This window comes from Microtus oregoni, unplaced genomic scaffold (assembly GCF_018167655.1).
Source record: "Microtus oregoni isolate MIOR12 unplaced genomic scaffold, Mior012 000005F_ref0000423, whole genome shotgun sequence".
Lineage (NCBI taxonomy): Eukaryota > Metazoa > Chordata > Mammalia > Rodentia > Cricetidae > Microtus > Microtus oregoni.
This window is the reverse complement of record NW_024543064.1, coordinates 26,231,582-26,249,177: the sequence shown is the minus strand read 5'-3', so window position 1 is coordinate 26,249,177 and position 17,596 is coordinate 26,231,582. Positions and strand designations below refer to the sequence as shown.

At 45.9% G+C, this 17,596-nt stretch overlaps 1 protein-coding gene across 1 annotated transcript in view; it reads left to right on the top strand.

The window, feature by feature from the left end:
- Clspn (claspin) overlaps window positions 1-2,449 on the top strand; it is a 35,132-nt gene extending 32,683 nt beyond the window's left edge. The window contains exon 25 of the mRNA XM_041652181.1: window positions 204-2,449. Within this exon, the coding sequence (XP_041508115.1) occupies window positions 204-314 (111 nt within the window). The 3' untranslated portion in view covers window positions 315-2,449. The remainder of the gene's footprint in view (window positions 1-203) is intronic.
- The last annotated feature ends 15,147 nt before the right edge of the window (window positions 2,450-17,596 follow it).

The following is a 17,596-nucleotide window of genomic DNA, read 5'->3' as shown; positions in this document are numbered from 1 at the left end:
AAACCCTGTCTCAAAAAAGAAAAAGAATATATAGGTGAATTTCTGCTCCAATAGGCAACCAGGTTTTAAATTTGCCTTCAAAGTTTCTATTTTTTTTTTCATCTGTTAATCATCTATGGTTTAACTGAGTTGCTAAAGAACTCACTGAAGGTAGGCTTGTATGAGTCTTGAGCTGGCCCTGACTCCCTCTGTTTTTTCTCTAGGTGAGAAGAAAGGGGCCATCATTAATGATGTCACCATCTCCAAAACGGCTAAAGACAGATAAGAGCAGTCCAGGCCCAAAGCGAAGCATCTTCAGATACTTGGAAAGCTAACACTATCCAGGATGCCAGCATCTGCTAAAATTGCTCCAAGTAGGTCTGGCCCCCAGTGTGGGACTGACGTTTGCGCCAATGACCTCTCCTTCCCTTGGATGCATCGTGGGCAGAGTTTCCAGTTCTTCCTACCACGGCTCTCGATAGCAGTTTTCTTTCCTGGTGTTATTTTCCAGTTCGGCCACTATTCTTTTCACTACAGTTTCCAGCAGCGACTTACAGAATAATTGAAGTCTCAGTTCTTCTGTTACGCACTTGACATTTTTCTTAGCAGTTTCCTGGGTCGACACCACTTTGAATTGAGGTGTTTGGAGGAGGAAGAAAGTGTGGCATTATAGAAAATTACAGAAAGCACTGCAAGCCAGTACTGGGATGACTCCTCCACACCCACGCGACCTGTAGCATGGTAACCAGGACTCAGTGCGAGTGACTTAGATGGAGGGCCTAGGAACCACCCAGCCGGCTGGTGCATCAGCCTTGCTCCTTCTGTGTTTCCTGCAAGCTTCTAGCCTTGATGTCTAATTAACCTTTACTACCTTTGACAGAAGGACTTGAGCTGGTACCGAGTTCATTTTCTGGAGCGTGGGAGGAAGATGAAGGTTATACCCGGTGTCTACCCACACTGGGTAGTCTGTGGAAGAGAGACCTTCCCTGGGACTAGAGGCTCAAAACACTTGTTTGTGAGCCTCCCCTCTGCCAACAAGAAGAAACCTGACCACTATTTATTGCGTCTCTTGGGCTGAGTATGTTGCCCTGACCAGTCAGAGAGCATTTTAATAGTTCATCTCTAATATTGAGAGCAGACCAGTGGACTTTAATAAAACATTGAAGAGAACTGCCATCACTCACCTTCTGTGACCTGCCACTGGGCTTCCGGAAGTATAGACCAATTGTCCCCCTCAGGATTGAACTCAGTGCTGCTTTGCAAAAGCCATTCCAGTATCGAAAGCTGAGCATGGGGGAGATTGTGTCTGTCTTTTATTGAGAGACATAAAACAGCCAATTTAATTGATGAAATTAAGATGTAGGTTTTCTTTTCATTGCTAGGGTTTTTTGTTTTTGTTTTCTAATACTCAGGATGCTGACTTTTACAGAACACACATTTGTATATTTGTAATCTTGTAATGGGAGAGTGTGTATAAAGCTGTTTTAATATGTATGTAGGTTTTCAATAAATCTCATTGCCCTGAGGGCACCTAAAGCAGACATCTCCTTACCCCTTAAGCACAAGCCAAGAAGTGAGGTTCCGGTTTTCTACCTTTTTGCTTTTCCACATGCCCCATTGGAGTGGTAAATTATTTGGGATTAAACTGAAGGTCTTGCCTAGATCAAGCAAGTATTCTAACCTCCCCACATGCTCTTTTTTTAGGAGAAATGAAAAGAAGGACTGGCTACTAAATATAGGAAAATCAGTGCCTGAGAAATCTGGGAAATAAATTACTTTTCCTTGAGTTTCTGGGAAAATACATTCTATTTTTTTTAAAAAAAATCTTTCTACATTTCATTTATTTATACTTGTGTGTATGTTTGCAAGGGTTGGTTTTCTCCTTCCACCTTATGGGTCCTGGGGATTAAACTCGGGTCCTCCAGTTTGACGGCAAGTACCTGCTGAGCCATTTTGCTAGCCCCAAGAGTGTATTCTTTGCAGGAGGTCGGATTTTTTGCAGGTTGAGACAGGGTTTCTCTGTGTATAGACTTGGCTGTCCTGGACCTCATTCTGTAGACCAGACTGGCTGCAAAATCACAGAGATTGTACCTGCCTCTGCATCCCACGTGCTGTTATTAAAGGCATGCTTTCTGGCCTCTTCCACTTTTTTTTTTTTTAAGATTTATTTATTGTGTAGATAGTGTTCTGCCTACATGTGTGCCTGCATGCCAAAAGAGGGCACCAGATTTCATTATAGATGGTTGTGAGCCACCATATGGTTGCTGGAAATTAAACTCAGCCCATTCTCATCCTCTGAGCCACCTCACCAGCCCCATGCTTTTTGACAGGATCAGATTGAGGAGTTTCAGCCTGGCCGTATACCATCTGTCCAAGGTCTGTCCTTCTAACTCCAGTAGAACTCAGTTTCACTATCTTCTGAATTTCATGTCAGGAGGAATGAGAGCCTAAGTCTGGGAGCCTAAGTCAGTGTCTGCCCTTTTGTTTCTTCCTTGTTCTTGTGTAGGCGCGTGTGGTATTGAAGTCATTTAAACTAATCTCCGATCTTGTCTAATTTGTTTCAATCCACAGTTGCATAAACTGTATAGTCTCCTCCAATAAAGTATCAAATCCTATTCCCAAGTCTCCAGAGAGAGTCTCTCAGATCTCCATAGCACCCCCTTCACCTCAATGTCTCTGCAAATGTATCCCTGGTTTGAGATTATTTTTATTTATTTACTTTTTGTTGTTGTTGTTGTTTTATTTTTTTTTAATATTTATTTATTTATTATGTATACAATATTCTGTCTGTGTGTATGTCTGCAGTCCAGAAGAGGGCACCAGACCTCATTCCAGATGGTTGTGAGCCACCATGTGGTTGCCGGGAATTGAACTCAGGACCTTTGGAAGAGCAGGCAATGCTCTTAACCACTGAGCCATCCCTCCAGCCCTTGTTTATTTTTTTTTATCCCCTCCCCGCCCCCTTGTTTATTTTTTGAGGCAGGGTCTCTTTACATACTCCTGGCTGTCCCGGATCCCATACAGTAATCATATCATGTGACTCACAGTTGCCTGTACCTCCAGCTCCAGGGAACGAACTCCCTCTCGTCTCCCAAGGCACCTGCACAAACTCTCACACGCACACATAACTTTAAAATAAAAACAAATCTTAAATTGGTTATCACTGTACCCCATCCCTCAAGTAGGAAAAATGAAGAGCGTTCGTGTCCATTTCCAGGACCTTTCTTTAGGTTCTTTCCTATCTGCATCTTGAATCGGCTCGCTTATCCAGCTCTGCAGCCAGTCTATGCTCCGAATTTCCGTTTCTTTCAAGGGTACTGCAGTAGTCTCCCGATGGCCCCACTTCTGTTTCTGCTTCCCTTTCATCCAATCTACAGAGCAGCCAGAAGGTGACCTTTACATATGCATAATGTGTGGGGGACGTACTGCCTGACATCACACCTTCCCATGGGGATGGGCTCTTCCCTGGCAGAGTATTTGCTTAGCAGGCACAAGACTCGGGGTTCAATCCCAAAAACAAACTTTTCAGCCTGGTGGTGAAGCCCTCAAGAGGCAAGGGCAAACAGATTTCTGTGAGTTCAAGGCCAGCCTGGTCTACAAAGCAAGTTCCAGGACAGGCAGAACTGTTGTATAGAAAAACTGTCTGAAAGAAAGAAAGAAAGAAACAAAAAAACTTCTCACTTAGTTGGCAGAGGCAGGAGGATTGCCACAAGTTAGTGATTAGCCTCATTGACATAGTTCAGGCCTGCCGGGTCTATAATAATAAAATGCTGTGTCTCCCAAACAGACAAACAAAAAAAATTAGAGGCCAGAGAGATGGCTTCCAAGTAAATAGCACTTGTTCTTGCAGAGGGTTTGATTCCCAGCACCCACACAGTGGCTTACAACCTTTTGTAATTCCCAGGTACTCAGGTGATACATATTCATAAATGAATGAGTAAAATATATATACACACACACACACACACACACACACGAATGAATCTATAAATATTTTTGAAAATCTAATCAAACAAACTCTTCCATGTCTCCTATCACACTCCTCAGGGCCCAGCAGGCTCTGCGTGAGAAAACCCTGCTTCCCGGCCTCCATCTACGCTCCCTTCTCGTACACTCAGCCTCGGGGGCCTTCTGAAGCCCCCTTCAATCTCCTGGCTTGCCTTCGCCTCCAAACTCCCTCTTTGGCTAATATATAATTCTCAAAACACTTTTTCTACCTTCACCTTTCTCAGAAACAGCCCTGACCACCATCACTAAAAGGGTTGTAATGTTCTATTGTAATGCTCCCTGCTCTTTGGGGTCTTCTATCACAATTTGTCACCTTGTGTTTGGGTCTGTTTTAGCAATGACGATAATAAGTTCCTTGAAAACAGACTGTCTATTTTTGTTTTGGGGGTAGCATTATGCCTGGCACATAAAATTATTTAATTAATAACTTTTGAGAAGTAGATGTTGAGAGACTTGGTAAAAAGCTTAGAGCTGGGGGCTGGAGAGATGGCTCAGTGGTTAAGAGCATTGCCTGCTCTTCCAAAGGTTCTGAGTTCAATTCCCAGCAACCATATGGTGGCTCACAACCATCTGTAATGATGCCTGGTGCCCTCTTCTGGCCTGCAGACATACACACAGACAGAATATTGTATATATAGTAATAAATAAATTAATTTAAAAAAAAGCTTAGAGCTGAATTGCTAGCAACACTTTTTAAAAGTACTCTTTGGAGCAGAAGTGGACAGATCTCCATGAGTTCAAGGCCAGCCTGGTCTACAAAGTGAGTTCCAGGACAGAGCTGCAGAGTGAGACCCTATCTCAAAAAGTATTTTTAAATTTTATTTTTTGTGCAATGTTTTTATTATTTTTATTTGCATGTGGTGTGTGTGTGTGTGTGTGTGGCATATATGTACAGGTGCCTAAGAAGGCCAAAAGAGGGTGTAAATCCCTTGGAGCCACCGTGCCCGGTGGCTTGCAAAGCTTTCCAATGTAGGATGGGGTAGTAGAGATGACTGTGGGACCTTGTTCTGTCTGTAGCGTACAAGTAGTGTGTGATAAGTCGTTCTCTGAACTTTTTCCCTTAACTGGAGGAGAATGCCTTTGTAGACCAACTTTGTTCAGCTCACTGGGCTATGGTTGGACTGAAGGTACCGTAGAATGTGGCATGATCATACGTATTTAATGCTGCATGTCCAGCATCCTGCTCAGGAAGGGATTGGGCTGATGCCTGGGTCCACTGAGACTGAGCCTCTGCGAAGCTCCACAGTCTCCCAGCCCATGGGGCTGTTGCAGCAGCCAATGGCAATCAGGGCTATACTGAGACAGGTGTAGGAGTGGAGGCCTATGGGTATTGCCAACACTCTCAAAGTGAACTAGGGAAAGAGGCTTGGCTTTGTGTACAGCTTGTGTCAACCTCAGATTGTTGCCTTCTGAGAACAAGTCACCAGACCTCTCTGTCCCTTGGCTGTAGTGCCTTAGTTTTATCCATGCCCTTCCTGTCCCCTCTTCCTGTCCCATCTTCTCTCACCTTAAAGGTTTTTCATTTTCAGTGTATTGATTTCACTCTTCCCTGTGGTGGGTACATAATGAGAAGAGGGAGTTGGAGTAGCTACAGCCTAAGGGTGATTAGAGGATGCTTTGGGGTTGAACACTTGGGTTCTTTGCTAACGTTCAGATGAAACACGGCATGTGGTGTTTTTTATGTCTGCTGGGCGGTGTGTGTGTGTGTGTGTGTGTGTGTGTGACAGAGCAGCTCCCAGCTCCGTGTTGCAGAAGCACAGGGCCCCAACCAAGGGCTCGAAAGTTCTGGGGACTGGTTGGGAGTGAACTTTGCTGTGGGCTTTTCGGCTCCCTCTTTTTCTCAGAGGCCGAGAGAAGGGAAAGAAAGCTGATTGCTCACCCTTTTCTTTGTCTTGTCTAATTTAACTTACGTTATTTATCAAAAAGACAGGTCATTTGGAAAACCAGATGGACCCAGGCAAAAATCATCTGGGTTTTCTAAATGTGAAAAATTAGGTTCTGAGAGCCCAGTAGGGAAGGTGGTGTGTGTGTGTGTGTGTGTGTGTGTGTGGTGGGGAGACCAAGAGTATTGAGTAAATATATCCAGCCATTCTCAGAAAAAAAATTATATAATGTCCAAGTACTCTTATCTTTCTAAGTTAAACTAAAATGAAGAAACTCAAAACAAAATGAAACCTTCATGTTGGTGCCTGAATATACTGAAAGGTTTTGTTTTTATTTTTTGAGATGGCCTCACTATGTAGCCCAGGCTAGCCTCAGACTGGCAAACCTGCCTCTGCCTCCCGAGTATTGGGATTACAGGTAAACAGCACCATCGGAGCAGCCGCTGATGGCGCTCGTTTCGAGTCTTTGTCCTCTTTGGGGTGCCGTGGGGTGTCTGGAGCAGCGATCGCCTGCTTCCTCTCAGCCGGTAGTGGCTTATACCAGGACTTTACAGTCCATGGCTCTCTTACTTCTGGGAAGCAGCGCCATTAGGAAGGTGCTGAGGCAGGGTGCCGTGGGACCGGCTCTTGGCTACAGTCGGGCGCTGAAGCAGGGTGCCGTGGGACCGGCTCTTGGCTACAGTTGAGGATGCGCTGGCTGCAGACCTCAAGCCGTCCTATTCATACAGCACACACGGGTGGAGCACAGCCAAGTCCCTTTGTGGCCTGAAGAGTCTCTGACAGCAGGAATGACACTTGTCCCATTGTGAGTATGACTTTTAAAAGTGTCATTGGACTGTGAAAGCCACTTAATAGCTTGATCCTGTCTGAGTAATCTGACTCACTCCACAGTTGTGGGGATTAAATACAAAAAATGGAAACTCTGCCTTCAGGCCTGGTTCCCAGAAATCCCAGTGAAGGCTGAATGAATGGGTCCAAAGCTGAGTATTCCCAAAGCCTGACCATCCCCAAAGCTCTGCGTAGAACAGACTGGTTCCCCTGAGCCCAGAACTTGAGGCCCGAGCTAAACCTGGGGTCCATTTAACACAGTTGAGCATTTGCAGTGTATGGAGCTAACCCTTCTCTGAAGACCTTACCAGCCCAGCTTCTGGGGACACTATGAGGACAGCTTCCTGTGTTAGCCCCTTTGAAACTTAGCCACAGAGCACCTAGCAAGGCCGGGCCAACTCGGATCAGGTCGGGAAATCTCTGAAGAGTCATTGTAACCTCAGAGCTCCTTGTGGGGAGCCGAGACTGCACCCCAGGCTTACGTTGTGACTCAGCTTCTTTTTACCCACTTCCTGTTTCACAGATATTGAGCCCAAAGGCGCTGGGTCTTTTGTGTATTTGTCTGCTTGTTAATACTGGGCTGCCCAGACTGGCTTTGAACTCCCCAGATAGCTAAAAGTGACCCCGAACTTTTCATCTTTCTGCCTCTACCTTCTGAATGCTGGGATTATAGTTTGTACCATGCACCACTATGCCTGGCTGATGCAGTGTTGGGGCACACACACACACCCCAGCCAGCCAAAGGGAACTCTTTCAGACAGATCCTCACTTTGTAGACCACAAAGATGGTTCTTACAGATACCCCTGCCTCTACCTCCTGAGTTCTGGGATTAAAGGTTGGTGCCACCATGCCATGCAAAAAAGAACTCTTTTTTAATTAAGGTTTATTTATTTATAATGTATACTGTGTCCTAGACATCAGAAGAGAGCAGCACCAGATCTCATGTCAGATGGTTGTGAGCCACTACGGGGTTGCTGGAAATTGAACTCAGGACTTCTGGAAGAGTGGCCAGTGCTCTTAACCACTGAGCCATCTCTCCAGCCCACAAAAAGGAACTCTTGATACAAGGGTCTGAGTGAATACTAGGCTTTTTTTGTTTGCTTGTTTTTCGAGACAAGGTTTCTCTGTAGCTTTGGAGCCTGTCCTGGAACTAGCTCTTGTAGACCAGGCTGGCCTCAAACTCACAGAGATCTGCCTGCCTCTGCCTCTGGAATGCTGGGATTAAAGGCGTGTGCCACCACCGCCCGCCCGGCTGAGGATGCCAAGCTTTATTACAGGAAAAGGGGCTCCTTTCACAAGGGAATTTCAGCGTCGGAGGCCTTGATAGTTCTCTTTATGTCCACCAGAGGGCAGCAGCCTCTTAGCAATCATCCCTCTTGAGGCGTCCCGGAGGGGGCTAGAGCCCTAGTCCCTCTGCTCTCCTAGAGTGTCAGCCCTTCTGAAGGAAGAAAACTTTCTGAGCTCTCTAGACTTCAACTTGTCAGTGTCCAGCTCTCTTACCTCCAGCACTGAAACTCAATCAGTCTTCCTTCTGCTCCCTCCCCTTCCCAACCAGGCACTGGGCAAGCTCCTTGCCTGGGATCTCCCAACTCTCTCTGGCAAGGCCGGCAATAGATTTGTTTTCTGTGTGACAAGGTAATTACAAGCTTGGAGCTAGGAGGCCCAGGGGCCAGTCTGAGGATGACCACTTCAATCTGACACTCTGGTTCTGCTAACATTATTGATTTTTTAGTTTTATTTATGATTTTTTTTTTTTAAAGTCTGGCTTCGGTGACATGAGCTATGAAGGTGAGAGGGCAAGTTCACTTGTCACAATTTTGTTCTGGAAACTCCTAGCCTTGGGGCTGGAGAGGTGGCTTGGTGGTTAAGAGCACTAGGACCCAGGTTCGAGTCTCATCACCTGCATGGCAGCTCACGACTATCTATGACTTCAGTTCTGGGGGATCTAACTCTCTGACCTCCACCCCAAGGGCACTTTTGTTTTTGTTTTTGTTTTTTTTAAATAGGGTTTCACCGGTGTGGCTGGACATCAGGCATGCCCATAGGAGAGTGTATACATGCAGTCAAAATGCTCATACACAACTTTTTTTTTTCCAAGAAAGAAACTACTTGCCTGACCTTTTGTTTGTTTGTTTGGTAGGTAGGTTCTTTATCTGGAGTCTATGCTGTCCTCAAATTTATGATTCTCCTGCCTCAGTTTCCCCAAATACTAGGATTACTGGCTATGCACCACCATGCCTACCTAGACCCCAAGTCCCCAAAGTTACAGGAAGGTGGCTGGAGAGAAGAGTAGGGACAGCAAGGACAATACCTTTTGCTAGCAGCCTGTCCTTCATCCAGCAACCTTTATGGCTTTTCTATTACCTGTTAGGTATTTATTTCATGGCTAGCCCACTCAATGTCGGGCTTCTTCCTGTGCCCTACCCCTGTGCAGACATTTCTAAAACAAGCCACCCTATGTGCCTTGCTGTTTATTTTTTTACTTTGTGTGTGGAGAGTGGAGGGGGTGCTTACACGGTCTCTACAGGCTGTGAGAAGGACCATGGAGAAACTGAGACTGGGTGCAGCCCCTTCGAAGGACGATGCCTGCCTGACCCCCCCAACCCCCACCTGGGGCTTCACAGGGAAGAGGAACCTCAAGCTTTAGGCAATAAATTAAGGGGGTGGGGTGAGGTTGAGGGGTCTCTAAACTTCAGCGACGGTGGTGGGAATTATCTGAGGCTTAGGACGATTTGTGGGGCCATGGTCCCTGGAGCCTGTTTTCTCTGAGCGTGCCAAGAGAATGAATAAATCATTGTTCGGGGGCGGGATGCAGCTGCCGGGCTCCTCCCCTCGGCACATGCCCGACTCCCGCTCCTCCATTGAGGGCTGCTGGAGCAGAGCGCTTCATACACCCAGCTCCCCAAATCCTATTGAGACCTACCCCTCCGCACGAGCCACCGACTCCAAGCCCATTCAGCATGGCCTTTTGTGCTAGGGGTTAAGTGGTTACATGTGGGGGGCACCCAGAAAGGATCTGTCAGGCCCTGAAATCTGCACTAATATGGTGCCCTCCTACTGATGAATGGGGTGGGTGGAGGAGAGGTGGGCGGCCAGAGGATGGGGTGGAGGTGAGGGCGAGGGGATTATGGAGCCCACAGACGCAGCTGCTAGGAAGGGTGTAAGTAGGAAGAATGAGCAGGCGGCCCCTTCCCTCATTCCTCCTTCGGTTCCGCTTTTCTCATCTGGTCAGTGGGCTCTGGGATATCCCACAACCTCAGCCTGTGTGTTTGGCTTCCCTGGTCTCTAGCAAGGGGTTGGGAGAAGCTTGAGCGTATTGCAGAGAGAGTCTACATGGTTTCAAGCAACCGTGTTCTTTTTCTCTTGAGGTGTGGGGGTAGGGATAAAAGGAAAATCCATTTTCTGGGTTCATCTGGTTCAGCGGGTTTGAAACTGTGCCGCACTGAGCTTTAAAACCTTCTTTGGTCATGTTCGTGGTGCCCTGCACCTTTAGTCCCTGCAGAGATAGGCAAACCTCTGAATTTGAGGCCAGCCTGGTCTATAGAGTGAGTTCCAGGGCTACACAGAGAAACCCTGTCTGGGGTGGGGGGGAGTAAGAAGAAAAGAAAAAACATACACATACAACCACAAACAAAAAATGCTTGCAAGACTGAAGCCCTAAGTTTGATCTCTGGAATCCATAGTGGAAGGAAAGAACAGTTGTTCGTTCTCTCTCTGTCTCTCTCTCTCTGTCTCTCTCTGTCTCTGTCTCTCTCTCTCTCTCTCTCTCTCTCTCACACACACACACACACACACCTGCATTCCCCTCCCCGCAAGAATGAATGAATGAATGAACACCTTCCCTTAGTATGGAAGTGTAGCTCAGAGTGTTAATCTATAAGATATCCCCAGTTCAATCCTCAGCACAACTAATGAAAACAAACCCACCCACAAAATACAAAAATGAAAGTCTCTAGCACCTCTCAGGAGCTGTTTGGGGGTGGAGACGTCAAGAAAGATCTCAAACTGGTCGTGTTCAAAAGATTTTGTCCAGGGAAGCCCTGTGTGGTGTACTTGCTTTAATCCAGCAGGCGATCTCTGTGAATGAGAGACCAGCCTGGTCTACATCGTGAGCTCAGGGACAACTAGGGCCATATAGTGAGACCCAGTTGTTGTTGTTGTTTTAAAAAAAAAAAAAGACAGGAAATTTTTGTTCAAAGAAAATTAAAAGTGGTTCCCAGGCATTTTAGTGGCTCATATCTATAGTAATCTCAGAACTCAGGAAGCCTACAGGGCCAGGGGTGAGATCAGAGTTCAGTGGCAGAGGTATGTGAGAGGCCCTGAGTTGATTTCTGATCTGGAACCTAACCTTTAACATCTGAGCCATCTCTCCAGCCCTGAGGGAGGCCCTAAGTTTAATTCCCAACACTGAAAACCTTGTTGTTGTTTTTTTTCCTCTCCTCTCTTAAACAAAACAAAACCTTAAAACTTTTGGTTGGAAGTACCTCACCCTCACTGCCTACCCTATCTTTTTAAGTAAGTTGGTCACACTGTGCCTCCTCCGTGATAGTCTAAAGTGGCCCTTTACCTTTAAGAGGTGCTGGAGCAGAGATGAACAAAACTAGGTCACAGGCTTCTGGGCCTTTCTTTCCCAAGAAGAGCTAGTTCTGGGGAGTAATCTTCTAATCTGCCTTTAGGGAGTTCTGGTTAAGTCAAGAGTCCTCCTGGGCTGTGCCTGTGTTTGGAAGCTCATGCCAACGTCACAGATAACTCCAGCTATTCTAAAGGCACCTTAGCCTTATTTAGTTTAAAAAGGTGGAAATGACTTGATTTGTCAACGTTCCCAAAGTTGGCAGGCGATAACAGGAAAAGAAAAAGAAAGCAAAACGAAAGTATGTCCTCCACGACTAGAATGCTCTGAATGGAGTCCCTGGGGGCCTTCCCCAGTTACCACCTGCTGTCACAGGATGAAGCCTGTGCTCCTGGAATGCGGGCAAGACCCTGCACAACTAGGCTGAGTTTTCAGCCGAACGTCCTACCTCCGTTTTGCCTCCAAGTTCAGCCACCCTGGCATATTCCATCTTCTCAGTACTCTCTGAAGAAGACTCTCAAAGGCCTGCCCTGTGTTGGTGATGTCTATTTGGTCAAGTCCTGTCTCAGATGGCTCCTCAGGAGGCTTTTCCCACCATCTCCTGCGCTCATTCCTTTCTCTAGCAACTCTGCTTCAGGACCCATCACAGTGTGGAGTCTATTTTTCTCATTGAGTAGTTCTTCGAGACTGCTTGAGTCTATTCTGAATTCCCAGTGTAGCATCCGAGCAGAGCAATTTGTGGCTGTGTGTTGTAAGAACCCACTTGTTAGTTCCCGGCTGTTCAGCCCTGAAATAATCACACAGAAACTATATTATTTAAATCACTGCTTGGCTCATTAGCTCTAGCTTCTTATTGGCCAACACTTATATCCTTATTTAACACATTTCTAGTAATCTAGAATTTCTAGTAATCACCATGTGGCTATGGCTTACTGGGTAAAGTTCCAGCGTCTATCTCCCAGAGGGCTACATGGCTTCTCCCTGACTCTGCCTCCTTTCTCCCAGCATTCAGTTTAGTTTTCTCTACCAACCTAAGTTCTGCCCTATCAACAGGCCAAGGCAATTTCTTTATTCACCAGTGGCATTCACAGCACACAGAGGGGAATCCCAGATCAGCTGTGCATTGCCTGTGAGCAGATGGATGGGAAGGGGCAAGGTTGCTGAGATGAGATGAGTCGGTACCACCCACCCCCTCTTCCTCTATGCCCCAGGTTCTTTCCTCCCAAGAGAAGGCAAAGGAGGAAGAGAGACAAGCTCGGGGCTCGCCAGCGCTTGAGCAGGACTCCTGACTCCTTAGGTTTTCTGGTCTGCTTCCACAGCACTAACACTTGTAGCATGTTTGTCCTGTCTCTTGAGAAGGCTACTCTTGTGCCTAGATCTTTCTTTGGCCGATTTCTTTTTTTTTAATTAATTAATTTTTTTTTTTTTGGCTCCCCGTCGGGGAATCGAACCCCGGTCTCCCGCGTGACAGGCGGGGATTAATTAATTAATTTATTAAAGATTTCTGTCTCTTCCCCGCCACCGCCTCCCATTTCCCTTCCCCTCCCCCAATCAAGTCCCCCTCCCTCATCAGCCCAAAGATCAATCAGGGTCCCTGCCCTGTGGGAAGTCCAAGGACCACCCACCTCCATCAAGGTCTAGTAAGGTGAGCATCCAAACTGCCTAGGCTCCCACAAAGCCAGTATGTGCAGTAGGATAAAAAACCCATTGCCATTGTTCTTGAGTTCTCAGTAGTCATTGTCCGCTATGTTCAGCGAGTCCGGTTTTATCCCAGGCTTTTTCAGACCCAGGCCAGCTGGCCTTGGTGAGTTCCCGATAGAACATCCCCATTGTCTCAGTGTGTGGGTACACCCCTCGTGGTCCTGAGTTCCTAGCTCGTGCTCTCTCTCCTTCTGCTCCTCATTTGGACCTTGAGATTTCTGTCTGGTGCTCCAATGTGGGTCTCTGTCTCTGTCTCCTTTCATCGCCTGATGAAGGTTAATATTCAGGAGGATGCCTATATGTTTTTCTTTGGGTTCACCTTCTTATTTAGCTTCTCTAGGAACACAAATTATAGGCTCAATGTCCTTTATTTATGGCTAGAAACCAAATATGAGTGAGTACATCCCATGTTCCTCTTTTTGGGTCTGGCTTATCTCACTCAGGATAGTGTTTTCTATTTCCCTCCATTTGTATGCAAAATTCAAGAAGTCATTGTTTTTTACTGCTGAGTAGTACTCTAATATGTATATATTCCATACTTTCTTCATCCATTCTTCCATTGAAGGGCATCTAGGTTGTTTCCAGGTTCTGGCTATTACAAACAATGCTGCTATGAACATAGTTGAGCATATACTTTTGTTGTATAATAGGGCCTCTCTTGGGTATATTCCCAAGAGTGGTATTGCTGGGTCCAGGGGTAGGTTGATCCCGAATTTCCTGAGAAACCACCACACTGCTTTCCAAAGTGGTTGCACAAGTTTGCATTCCCACCAGCAATGGATGAGTGTACCCCTTTCTCCACAACCTCTCCAGCAAAGGCTAACATTGGTGTTTTTTATTTTAGCCATTCTGACAGGTGTAAGATGGTATCTTAAAGTTGTCTTGATTTGCATTTCCCTGATCGCTAAGGAAGTTGAACATGACCTTAAGTGTCTTTTGGCCATTTGAACTTCTTCTGTTGAGAATTCTCTGTTCAGCTCAGTGCCCCATTTTATAATTGGGTTGATTAGCCTTTTACGGTCTAGTTTCTTGAGTTCTTTATATGTTTTGGAGATCAGACCTTTGTCAGTTGCGGGGTTGGTGAAGATCTTCTCCCAGTCAGTGGGTTGCCTTTCTGTCTTAGTGACAGTGTCCTTTGCTTTACAGAAGCTTCTCAGTCTCAGGAGGTCCCATTTATTCAATGAGGCCCTTAATGTCTGTGCTGCTGGGGTTATACGTAGGAAGTGGTCTCCTGTGCCCACGTGTTGTAGAGTACTTCCCACTTTCTCTTCTATCAGGTTCAGTGTGTTCGGACTGATATTGAGGTCTTTAATCCACTTGGACTTGAGTTTTGTGCGTGGTGATAGATATGGATCTATTTTCATTCTTCCACAGATTGACATCCAGTTTTGCCAGCACAATTTGTTGAAGATGCTGTCTTTTTTCCATTGTATAATTTTAGCTCCTTTATTGAAAATCAGGTGTTCATAGGTTTGTGGGTTAAAGTCAGGGTCTTCTATTCGATTCCATTGGTCGGCTTCTCTGTTTTTATGCCAATACCAAGCTGTTTTCAATACTGTAGCTCTGTAATAGAGTTTGAAGTCAGGGATGGTAATGCCTCCAGATGATCCTTTATTGTATAAGATTGTTTTGGCTATCCTGGGTTTTTTGTTTTTCCATATAAAGTTGATTATTGTCTTCTCCAGATCTGTGAAGAATTTTGATGGGATTTTGATGGGGATTGCATTGAATCTATAGATTGCTTTTGGTAGAATTGCCATTTTTACTATGTTGATCCTCCCAATCCAAGAGCAAGGGAGATCCTTCCATTTTCTGGTGTCCTCTTCAATTTCTTTCTTCAAAGACTTAAAGTTCTTGTCAAATAGATCTTTCACTTCCTTGGTCAGAGTTACCCCAAGATATTTTATGCTATTTGTGGCTATCGTGAAAGGTAATGCTTCTCTGATTTCCCTCTCTGCTTCCTTATCCTTAGTGTATAGGAAGGCAACTAATTTTTTGGAGTTGATCTTGTATCCTGCCACATTACTAAAGGTGTTTATCAGCTGTAGGAGTTCTTTGGTAGAGTTTTTGGGGTCGCTTATGTATACTATCATATCATCTGCAAATAACGAAAACTTAACTTCTTCCTTTCCAATATGAATCCCCTTGATCCCCTTATGTTGTCTTATTGCTATTGCTAGAACTTCAAGCACTATATTGAAGAGGTATGGAGAGAGTGGACATCCTTGTCGTGTTCCTGATTTTAGTGGGATGGCTTTGAGTTTTTCTCCATTTAATTTAATGTTAGCTGTCGGCTTGCTGTAAATAGCTTTTATTATATTTAGGTATGACCCTTGTATCCCTAATCTCTCCAAGATCTTTGGCCGATTTCTAAAATTCCTGTCATTGCCAATATCCTGGACTGCCCATGATGAATAAATTCTGACCTGAAGCTGGGTAGAGGGTCTCACTCTGCCATACACTGCCTGGCCTCAGGCGCTTTTTTACACCCACTTTGTGTAAATCTCCATTGTCGTAGAACTACGGCATTCTGGCACTCAATCTGGGGGTGAGAGGGTGGTAGAAAGGAGGAGATAGGAGTGAGAACATGGAGAAATGGGATAGTTAAGGGAGGAGAAGGATGTAGTGGGAGAGCAATGAAAGAGAGATCTTGATAGAGTCACTATAGGGTTAGAAAGAAACCTGGTGCTAGGGAAATCCCCCAAATCCACAACAATGACCCCAATTAAGAGTCCTATCAATAGTGGGGTGGGTGCCTGAACTGAACTTCCCCTCTAATCAGATTGGTGAATACCACAACTAACATCATAGAGCCTTCACCCAGCAACTCACAGAACAAGATGACGAAATCTGCAACCAACCACCATGCCAAGCTCCAGAAATCCCATTGAAGAGAGGGAGGAGGTAATACATGAGCAAAGGGAGGTAAAGATCATGAGGGAGTGTTGGGAGTTGTGAACCCCCAGATCCTGAAACAACTTGTTTTCCCCTGATCTGAGTGCCTACAGCTGCTCTGAGCAGGAGACCTGAGGAGTTCCTGATGGCAGGAGAGTGGTTTCTGGTGTGAGGGTGTTGGATCCCCTGGAACTGAAGTTCAGTTACAGACAGGTAGGAGCTGCCATGTGAGTATTGGGAACTGAACCCAGGACCTCTAGGAAGAGCAGTCAGTGCTCTTAACCGCTGAGCCATCTCTTCAGCCCCTACTTTGCCTTTTAATTTCATCTCTAAAGGAAGAACCATGACTTACCTGGAGCAGGATACCCATCTTTAGATTCATTGGGCTCTAGTTTGAGCCATGTGGTTAGAGTTGGAAGCCTGAAGGAAGAGCTTTTCTAAACAGTGGTTATTTTCCATTATGGCCTTGAACCTAGGCCCTTGTGCTAGGCCAGTGAGCCACCACCAAGCTACACCCCCTTCCTAGTTCCAGGATAGAGAGAACACTGCATAACCCTAGCCCAGTCAGTCCTCAGAGCACCTGAAGAAGAAACGGGCTTGAGGTTGTCACATACATATACACATACAAAGGAGTGGCCTGAGTTTGTTTGTTTGGCTGATTGGCTTGGATTTTGACACAGAGTCTATGCAGCCTCTGCTGGAACTCACTGTGAAGACCGGGCTGGCTTTGAACTCACAGGAATCCTTCTGCCTCTCTCTGCCTTCCAAGTGCTGGGATCACAGATGTGTGCTACCACACGTAACTTGCTTTGTCGTTCTAAAACAGTGATTGCCACCATCTCTCCCATTTCCCCTTTTGTCTCCTTATTTGCTGGTGTGATTTATTGAGTCATTTGGTCAGTAGGTTGCAGAATAGTGAACTGAAATCAAGTTGACACCAAGAGGATGCCTTTATCACTGGGTCAGGAATTGCTGTTATTTGGTTGAAAATTGAGTCCCTTGTGGGTGGAGAGATGGCTGAGGTTAAGAAAGTTTGCTGCTCTTTTCGAAGATCAGAGTTCGGTACCCAGCAGAGAGAGAGAGAGAGACAGAGGGAGACACACACACACACACACACACACACAGAGAGAGAGACAGAGAGAGAGAGAGAGAGAGAGAGAGAGAGAGAGGGAGAGAATATTAACTCTTTAGCCAGGTAGTGGTGTCTTAGGTGATTCCCTAACTGGTCGCGACCCACTGGTTGAGAACCTCTGCTTTAGACCATAGCCAGGCATGGTGATGAACACCATTAATCCCAGTTCTGGAGAGGCAGAGGCAGGCAGATCTCTCTGTACATTGGAAGACAGCCAGGTCTACATAGTGAGTTCCAGGACAGCCAGGGCTACATAAAGAGACTCTGTCTCAAAACAACAAACAAGCAAAACAACAAAATCCACATAGCTTTCACTAAATGAATTTAATCAAATAGGCACAGTACAATGAGAAATGTAAAAGTCGTCCGTCTCCCTGTCCCCTTCCCTCCAGGCTAGAAGAGGGAATAACCAAGTCTAGGATTCAGAAGGGTCCTCAAAGATCCAAACTACAAGTGGAAACGAAGGGGGACTTTAATAGCAGAAAAGTGTGTGCAAAACATCAAAGGAGCGGGGCAGGGTGAAGACAGCAGCGGGACCAGGCGCGTACTGCGGCCTCTCGACTCCCAACCGGGAAACCCAGGAAGGAGGCACATCGTCG